General features: G+C 49.3%; 1 protein-coding gene across 1 annotated transcript; it reads right to left on the bottom strand.

The window, feature by feature from the left end:
- Positions 1-3,098: 3,098 nt before the first annotated feature.
- LOC115777194 (uncharacterized) lies at positions 3,099-9,259 on the bottom strand. The gene is made up of 7 exons (XM_030725029.1): positions 9,202-9,259; positions 6,575-7,063; positions 5,969-6,460; positions 5,501-5,900; positions 5,307-5,381; positions 4,809-4,883; positions 3,099-4,724 (listed from the first exon to the last, which is right to left on the bottom strand). Exons 2-7 carry the CDS (start codon positions 7,055-7,057, stop codon positions 3,820-3,822), a joined length of 2,430 nt encoding a protein of 809 aa, XP_030580889.1. The 5' UTR covers positions 7,058-7,063; positions 9,202-9,259; the 3' UTR covers positions 3,099-3,819.
- Between the last annotated feature and the right edge of the window lie 402 nt (positions 9,260-9,661).

Genomic DNA, 9,661 nt, shown 5'->3' with positions numbered 1-9,661 from the left:
TATTGGCTGCAGTAGCAGTATCAGTAGTAGTAGTGGCTGCAGTAGCAGTATCAGTAGTAGTAGTGGCTGCAGTAGTAGTATCAGTAGTAGTAGTGGCTGCAGTAGCAGTATCAGTAGTAGTAGTGGCTGCAGTAGCAGTATCAGTAGTAGTAGTGGCTGCAGTAGCAGTATCAGTAGTAGTAGTGGCTGCAGTAGCAGTATCAGTAGTAGTAGTGGCTGCAGTAGTAGTATCAGTAGTAGTATTGGCTGCAGTATCAGTAGTAGTAGTGGCTGCAGTATCAGTAGTAGTAGTGGCTGCAGTATCAGTAGTAGTAGTGGCTGCAGTATCAGTAGTAGTACTGGCTGCAGTATCAGTAGTAGTAGTGGCTGCAGTAGCAGTATCAGTAGTAGTAGTGGCTGCAGTAGCAGTATCAGTAGTAGTAGTGGCTGCAGTAGCAGTATCAGTAGTAGTAGTGGCTGCAGTAGTAGTATCAGTAGTAGTATTGGCTGCAGTATCAGTAGTAGTACTGGCTGCAGTATCAGTAGTAGTAGTGGCTGCAGTATCAGTAGTAGTAGTGGCTGCAGTAGCAGTAGTAGTAGTGGCTGCAGTATCAGTAGTAGTAGTGGCTGCAGTAGCAGTAGCAGCTCTATAGTGTCTGATTCTCCATGAATGTGTTTGAACACACAGCAGAGGTTTTAAAGTGCAGAGCTGATTAAAATCTCCACACCTGAACACAAGCAGCCAAACTTAAATATGAATCAGAGCTGATACAGAGACTGCACCTGAACCCAGACTGAAAGACTACCTGATGATTTTATCTCCATCAGCCTTCATCATGATTTAAACCTCTGAATACTAACAGCGAGTGACCATTAGGACCAAGGATCCGCACTGTGGGGGCTGAAGGCAGGCAGGACTGAGCCAGACATCTGAGTCCACCATGACCTTCCTGCAGGTCGTCCTCTTCCTCCCTCGTGTTAAAGGTGAACGACCTTCGCTGCAGGTCATCGTCCTCTTCCTCCCTCGTGTTAAAGGTCCTGAATGTAAAGCTGAGGTTCAGCCCTGCTGCAGGTCCAGGTCAGGAACCAGAGGATGTTCACAGTGATGCAGGTCCAGCTGTGACCTAACACATCACTCACTGCTTTATGATCACTTGACTGTACATGAGTGTCACTGAACAGTTCAAAGGCTCCCACAGCTGCCTGAGTACCGTATCCCATCATGCACTGTGCTGTAGTGAAAATGACAGTGATGAGAGGAGACGGAGCATCTCTACATCAAAGAACTGAATAATAATCAGCCTCAGATTATTAAAAAATCATGCTGGTGTTAATCTGTGACTGTAGCCCCTTAACTGGCAAGGGCCCGGTGACGGGCCGTTTGTAGTCCCTTTTATATGGCAGGCTAGACCCTCCCATTTTTATTGACACGTCATTCGGCCAATCATGTAACTGGCTGCACCAAATCACCTGACAAAGCTACGTGACGCCCTCTGAGTATTATTGGCTCTGGGAAACCCATTTCTTAACATTATTGGCCGAATGAGGTGTCAGTCAAAATGGGCGGGTCTAGCCTGCCATATAAATGCACTTCATTCGGCCCGCGGACCAGACGCAGCCGATTAATAGGCTATGAAATGGGTTGTTCAGAGCCAATAATAACCAGAAGGCGTTATGTAGTTTTTGTCAGGTGATTTTTTGCTGCCAGTTAAGGGGTTAAAGTCTGAGGGTGGGTTTACTTCCTGATGAGCGCTCCGAGTCTGTGAACAGGAAGGAGAAACAGCCAGAGTCACCTACAGAGGAAGCTGCCAGCAGCTCAGAAACCACCATGTGTTCTGCAGAGTCTGTGTTCAGCCCTCCTGATTGGCTGAATCCTCTCTGTGTGCAGGTTAATGTGTTGATGTTCTGCAGGTTTCAGGTCCTCCAGCAGTGAAACAGCCTCTGAGGTTCAAATCTGGAGGTCCTCATGTTTCTCTATGATGGAGTTAAAAAAACCTTCTATCACAGTCCTGCTGATGTTTCCGTTGGAGGCAAAGGTCAAACCTTTTTTTTTTGTTCCATGTTCTGACCTTTAACCTCCCGTGGAACAGCCCACAAAAGAAAAATGATCTCCACATTACTGCACCTGTCCTCCAGACTGACCATCCACCTTATTTAAAGGTCTAAAATCAAACACATGAATGACTGTGTGACAGAATAAAGACAGAATACACTTTATTACAGATTAAACAGACTGACGTACAGCAGAGCCTCCATTGAATGTCCATCTAATGCCTGACCTGATGTTCCTCCTACAGACTGCTGAGGTTCCCACAGGACCACAGACATGTGACATGTGGAAGGAAACAAAGGAAAGTTCAGAGTCTGGACTGTTTTGATCCTCTCACAGAGACCACACACAGGGAGAAGTCTGCCATCTAGTGGAGATAAACTGAACCTGCTGGGACATGAAGCTGAGGATGAGGAGTGAGAGGAAGAGCAGCAGGTGGGCTGACCTGATGGCAGCAGTAATACTGAGCGGTGGTTAAAACACAGTCAGATTAAAGGAGACGAGCAGGAGATAAAAATCACCTTTACCACCACAGGACGCACAGACCAGGACCTGCAGACCTGCAGGAACCTTTCAGAACCATTAGCAACCTGTGAGGTGTCAGTGGCTCCACCTCTTTCTGATTTAAGAGTAGAATGGGAGGCAGAGCCTTCAGCTTTCAGGCCCCTCTTCTGTGGAACCAGCTCCCAGCTTGGATTCAGGAGACAGACACCCTCTCTATTTTTAAGATTAGGCTTAAAACTTTCCTTTTTGATCAAGCTTATAGTTAGGGCTGGATCAGCTGACCCTGAACCATCCCTTAGTTATGCTGCTATAGGCCTAGGCTGCTGGGGGGTTCACATAATGCACTGTTTCTTCTTATTCACCTCTTTTTATCCTGTATTTAATCATTAGTTATTATTAATCTCTGTCTCTCCCCCCCTCAGCAGATGACCCCCCCCTCCCTGAGCCTGGTTCTGCTGGAGGTTTCTTCCTGTTAAAGGGAGTTTTTCCTTCCCACTGTCACTGACTGTTGGGTTTTCTCTGTATCATTGTAGGGTCTTTACCCACAATACAAAGCACCTTGAGGCGACTATTATAATTTGGTGCTATATAAATAAAATTGAATTTAATTTCTTTATCACTCAGAAAACTGTGAGTGGAATCAGACTGTAGTGGAGACACCAAACACACGGAGACTCTGAAACACCTTCATGGTTAAATTAGGAGAAAAGTCTGAAGCTCCAGCTGAGTCCTGTTTTACCTCTTTTACACAAACACTGCCTCAGGGCCTTTAGAGAACCAGACACTTTCCTACAGGGTTAAGACTGAATTTGGGGTAGGGTCAGACCACGGAGGACAGAATCAGAATCTGCCAACCATCAGTCAGCTTCCAGCTCCTCCCAGAAACACTGACATCACAGGCTCCAACATCGGATCAGTAAGGGGATGGTTTTGGTTGTTTGGTACCAGTGTACCCCACGTTGGTGTAAATGAGGTACATCACAGCTTGGTCTGGTTCTACTCTCTCAGCTCTGACAGGTTCACCTGTCTGACAGCACCTCGGAGCTCTGACATGTCAGAACCAGACCTAATGGGTCTGCCTGAACATACAGGGTGTTATGGTCCTGTAGGGAGGGAACACTCATTTCACACAGGAAGATCAGGGACCTTCTAACAAAGTTTAAATGTGTTATTATAAAAGCAGAAGGTCTGTTTGCTACCATATCTCATACAGGGCCCTTAAATGAGGCCAAACCCATTGTTAGTGTTCTCTAGAACTGGACCATCCTTAGGTAGGTCCTGGTCCATCAGAAGTGTACATGTCCTGAATGTGGATCAGGGGGCGGTCCTACTGGGGGTACATCCTGGAGCAGGTTCCTGCCCAGTGTCCTGTTGATTGGATAGTTCTGAGCCAAAGCTTCCTCAGTCCAATCTGCTCTGGGCAGCAGCTGGTCCATGTGAGGACCTGGAGGTCTGTGCAGAATTGGGTATGGGGTGAGGGAGGGTTCCCGCTCCAGCAGCGAGTGCCCAGGGGCTCGATGTGGCCCGTCAGGTCCGTAAGGCGTGACCGTCAGAAGAGTCGTGTCCCGGTCCAGGGGCTGCAGGGGCTGGGTCTGCTGGTCCATGTGGTACAACTGCTTCTTAAGGACCTGGCTGTGGTCCTGGTGGTCTAGTCTAGGGAGACACAGCTGCTTTTTGTGGATGTGGAGGTGGTCATGGTGGTCCAGCTGGGTGTGCTCATGCAGTTTCTTCTGGTTCTCAATGCTGTCCTGGACCTGGTGGTGCATCTGGATGTGATACTGTTGTCTCTTCTGATTCTGAGAGCTGTCCTGATCCATCTGGGGCTGGTACGGTGGTTTCTTCTGGTTCTGGCTGTGGTCCTTGCCCTGTTGATCCACTGGAGCCTGGTATTGGTGCTGCTGTTTTTTCTGGTTCTGGGTTTCAATCTGGTCTTGGTGTTCTTGGTTCTCCTCAAGGTCCATCTGAGCATGGAACTGCTGCTTCTTTTGGCTCTGGATCTGGTTGTGGACCTGGTTCTTGATGTCCTTCCAGTGCCGCCCCCTGAGCACAGGTTCTAGGTCCAGACAGCGCTGACAGACCTCTTTACCCGGTACTGACTGGACCAGAACATGGACACCTAACTGCCTCCAGATGGCCTCCTTCTCGGCAGAGGTCCAAGGCCGACGTCGGACCTTCCTGGGAGCCACAGGGACTGAAAAACCAACAGAATCAGAGCGGTGCAGATTCAGACCTGAGCTGGCAATAGTAACAGAGTCATGAATCCAGGTAGACTCACCTGTGACAGCAGCCTGCAATCTGGCTTCAGGAGGAATCACAGAGGTCACTGGTTTGTTAGAGCTCTTTGACAGAACTGTGGAGACAGGTGGACACAGACAGGTAAACAGCTCCACCACAGGATCACTGAAATATTCAGATTATATGCACGAAACTTAGATTTGAGGTTCAGGATGTAAAGGTCGGGTTAAAGACTACAGAGTAACAGGCTTCTGTGTGTGGTAAACAGCTGGTTTTGAAACGCCAAAGCTCAGGTTTATGACGGTGTCAGATGTGGGTTTCAGGGGTCATGAGGTCAGATTAGAATCAGGGTTAAAGACAGAGGTCCAAGTTTGAGCTGGATGCATAAAGTCATGGCTGAAACTGTTCTTATCTCCATGTTCAGGAGATTTTTATGAAAGGTTACGCTCTGTTTGAACATGGGCCCATGGCTTCCGGAGGTGATGCTCGGAGGTGGATCACATAATCAGAGGCGACCCAAGGTCAGGTGTGGACTCACCTTGTGGTCTGAGGTCCTTCTCCGTTCTAGGCTGGATCGGTCGTTTCTTCAGCTTAACTCCTTCTTCTGGAGCAGCTGGAGGATGAAAAAAAACCTGAACTAACTGCAGCTAAAGAACAGTAACTTCAGTCACGTCCTGATTCTTCACTGCTGTAGGACCTAACCAGAGCAGGATGGGCTGGATCTGGACTCACCTGGATCTGGACCCGGGTTCTGCAGCCCCAGATTGTCCCACTCCCGCCCAAGCATGTGGTAGAAGTCAGTGGTCTTGGCGGCGGCCTCCCAGTCTCCGTCCTGCAGGCTCTCTCCGATAGCAATCTCACAGACCGTCTTCAGCGTCGTTTTCACTGCCAGCGGAGGGCGGCTCCACCGGTACCCTGCTGCCTTCCTGGCAGCGGACAGCGCCAGGCTGAGGCGACCTGGGGCCAGCAGGTCCTGGAGGCTCTGAACGCCGGAGTCGAGCGATTTAGCAGCTAGGAGCAACCTGCCAAGTTCCCTGAGCTTCTGGCTCACATAGTCGTACCTCCTCTGACCACCGTCCTGGTTTCCCATCAGCTTGTTCCCATATTTACAGATCAGCCAATCAGATTTCACCTGAAGGGAGAGAGAAGCAGGTTACTACAGGTGAGTACTCAAAGAAGTGTGCATCCAGGTGTACAGACCTCGTAGGACACGTTGTCCTGGTTCATGCGGTGCAGGATTTCACTGCAGCTCTCGGACGCTCCGCTGGAGATTGGCAGGAGGCGCGACGCCGCAGCCTGGACTCTCGTACGCTTCCTGGGTCGATTCTCACTGGGGTCAGTGGTTGCGTTCTGATCCACACCAGGGTCGGAGGTCATGGGCCGTTTGGTCCCAGTGTCAGAGGTCCCAGTCTCTATTGTCTCTCCGGAAGAATCTGATGGTATGTTCTCTTTGGTGACATCACAGGCTGACTTACCTGTGGAATCAGACGTGGTGTTGTTGGTGGGGTCAGAGGTTGCCTCAGCTTCGGACGGGTTGATGCCGAGCTTCTTACGACAGGACACCTGATGCTTCCAGAGGTCAGCGCGAAGGAAGAACCCGAGGCAGAGCGGGCAGGGCAGGTAGTTCCTCGCATCCACATCCTCCGAGGGCTGACGCCACGGCACGATCTCACCGCTGCCCTGCCGGATCACCTGAGGACACACAGTTAGGCGGAGTCAGTGCTGTGCAGGTGAGACACACCCATAAGAAACAGGCAAATAGCACCTTACCAGGTAAACACACCTTTAATAAACTGATAAACTGACCTCGATGTTGTGCAGGTAGTTGCCCCGGCAGCGCAGGTGTTCCAGCAGCAGGTGGCGCTGTTTGGAGCCCGTTGGCAGGGCGCTGGCAGACACCACTTCCTGTTCATCGGCATGCTTCCTCAGCAGGTGCCGGGCGATCTTTACCTGCGGTCGGCGGCAGAACACGCAGTAATGCTTCTTGTCCCACCGCCGCTTCCCCCCGCTCCATGTCCTCTTCACTGTCACGCCCTCCTTCTTTTCCTCCTGACCCCGCCTCTTCTGCTTCTGACCACGCCTCTTCTCCCCAGTACCCCGTCTCTTTTCTGTAGGGCCCCGCCTCTTTCCTTTCTGGCCCCGCCTCCCTAAGGTGAGTCGGCGTGTCTGGCGAGCTGCAGGCTTCGCCTGCTCTTTGTCAGGAGGGGACGGGGTGCTGGAGGCTGGGACCTCTGTCTTATTCTCCATGGCAACATCAGTGTGGTCCTCCATGGTAACAGAGATCTCCATGACAACCTGATGAAGAGACACACTGGCTGTCATGACGGAACCATTTTCATTGTAACCAGTTTTATCCATCCACCCATCTGCTTCAACTTATTTATATTTCAGAGTCGTGGGGGCTGCAGCAGATCCCATCTCTTGGTGAGAGGCAGGTTACACCTGGACAGGTCACCAGCCCATCTCAGCTTTAACATTCACCTTCATTAACACCTATGGCCAATTTACAATCACCAGGTAACCTAACTCCACTAACATGTCTTTGGATTGTGGAAGGAAACTGGAGAACCCACACAGAAGAACATGCAAACTCCACACAGAAAGGTCAGATGGTGGATCTGAATCCAGCACCTTCTTGCTGTGAGGCAGCAGTGCTACCTACCAAACAGAAATGGTGACCACAGAAAAAATGTTCATTTTATACTTTCTGATGATCCCTGAACACACCATGTAACATTTGGTTCAGTCAGGAAAAAACAATTCACCAAATGTGAATTTTTAAAATTCACCTGAAATAAAAACAAAAAGTTCTGCCAGGACCGACTCAGCTGTGACTGACAGTCAGAGTCGGACTGAGCTCAGAACAATTCACCTCTGAGGAGTAAACTTCAAACAATTGCTGCAGCTCCACCTACATGGAAATATTCTCATGTTACAGTATTACTCTTCAGCACTGCCTCATCATCAGCATCTCCACCCTGAATAACTGATGTCTGGTTTAAAGATGGTGGAGGTCTAAGTCCGATGTCTTTGTTGGACTGCCTGCTGTAACATGTTTGTGTTGTGAGTGAATCCTTTTGGCAGTACAGTGTATTTTTAGGGTTTGTTAGACAGTGAAGATGTTATGATATTTTTATTGGTTGGGACAAAGTGAAATAAACTTCACTGGCTGAGAGAAGAGAACTACTTATTTCCCACCCTACAGATGAGACAGTAAACACATCAGTGTTCACAGAGTGTGGCTGGGTCTGTATACTGGAGAAAACTCTCCTGAAGTTCTCTGACACACCTGATGGATGATGATGATGTTCTGTTTGTGTCTCTCTTCAAATCAAGTCACACTAAGACAAAAACTGGTTCATCCCAAGAACAAACCCCCAAACACAAGATCAGCAATGTAGTGTCTGCTGTTCACTGCAGTGAAGAGTGCTCCAACCTCTACAGGAGAACCCAAACAGCCTCTTCACAAACACTCAACACAGAAGAGCCACCCCGACAGGACCAGACTCAGCTGTACATCGGCACCTAAAGGTCAAAGGTCACTCTCTGAGGATGGCAACGTTCACATTTTGGACCAGGAAGGCAGATGGTTTGAAAGAGGAGTAAAAGAAGAAACAGAAAGACGTCCAGTCGCCTTTCTTTCAGGTGAGGTAAAGCTGAAGATGCAGAGATGTTTGTGTCCATCAGAGACTCCTGCAGGCTCCGCACAGCTCTGATGCTGAAACACTGCTGCCTCTCTGTGGGTCAGAAACATGCTGAACCCTCTGAGCTGCACCATGGAGCTTCTTCATGCTCGTCAGACTCTGAGGAGAACAACCTGCTGTGACACCGACCAATCACAATCAGCTCCCTGCTGACACTCACTTCCTCCAGCTGGAACTCCACCTGTGACAAACACCTGGATCATAAAGGGTGTGAAACTGTAAGCAGGTATCTACAGCCTGAGTTCCTTCAACATCAGGAACATCTGATCTCCACCCTGACTTTAATGTTTGTAGAGCAATGACTGCACCTGTTCAGGATGACCTCACTTCCAGCCATGAACAGGTGAGACCCACAGGGACCCACACACCTCATGATCTGAACCAGAACCAGGTCTAAACTCAGCCTCTGCCTCTCAGACTCAACCTGATGGAGGTCCTCATCAGTCAGCAGGTCTCAGAAGTCACCTGTTGCTCACCTGTGCGGTGACCTGGCTGGAGTGTGGATGCTAAGGTGTGTCTGTCCGATAATGGAAGCTTATTTACCGACAGCCTGAAGCTAACCGCTAGCAGCACACAGGCTAACGCAGCTGTTAGCACAAGATGCTCACGCGCAGCTAGTTGCAGGTAAACAGAACCGGAACCGAGCCACTGCTAGGAACCGGGCCGAGCCGGAAGCACGTCCAGAACCGCCCAATGAGAGCAGAGAACCGCGACAAAAAGCGTCCTCACCCGCTAACGGAGATACCGCTGCTTCCCTTTCTTCTTCTTCTTCTCCACCGCAGCCTCTTCTTCTTCTTCTTCTTCACTGTCGGAGGTCAGAAGATATGAGACAGGTGAATCAGCGCCACCAGCTGGTGATGTACTCACTCTGTGCTACAGATTCTCTTTAAATCTATAATAATAATAATAATAATAATAATAACAATAATAATAAATAATTTTTCATTATTATTATTCAGTGTGGGGGTGGCACCTTCTTCACGGTGCATGCAGCGCTGAGAACTTTCCAGTTTTACTCTTGTATTTATTTGTGTTTCTACCTCTGGCCACCAGGTGGCGCCTGGCTGTGTTTACCTTCTTTGTGTGCGTGATTTCTGCCCTGAGCGTGACTGATTTAAACCGCTCCATGGAAACAAACTGAGTGGTGTGAAGAGTGTGAGTCAGTGACTTTAAACAGTTATTGATACAG

This window comes from Archocentrus centrarchus, unplaced genomic scaffold (assembly GCF_007364275.1).
Source record: "Archocentrus centrarchus isolate MPI-CPG fArcCen1 unplaced genomic scaffold, fArcCen1 scaffold_45_ctg1, whole genome shotgun sequence".
Lineage (NCBI taxonomy): Eukaryota > Metazoa > Chordata > Actinopteri > Cichliformes > Cichlidae > Archocentrus > Archocentrus centrarchus.
This window is presented reverse-complemented; position numbering and strand designations above follow the sequence as displayed.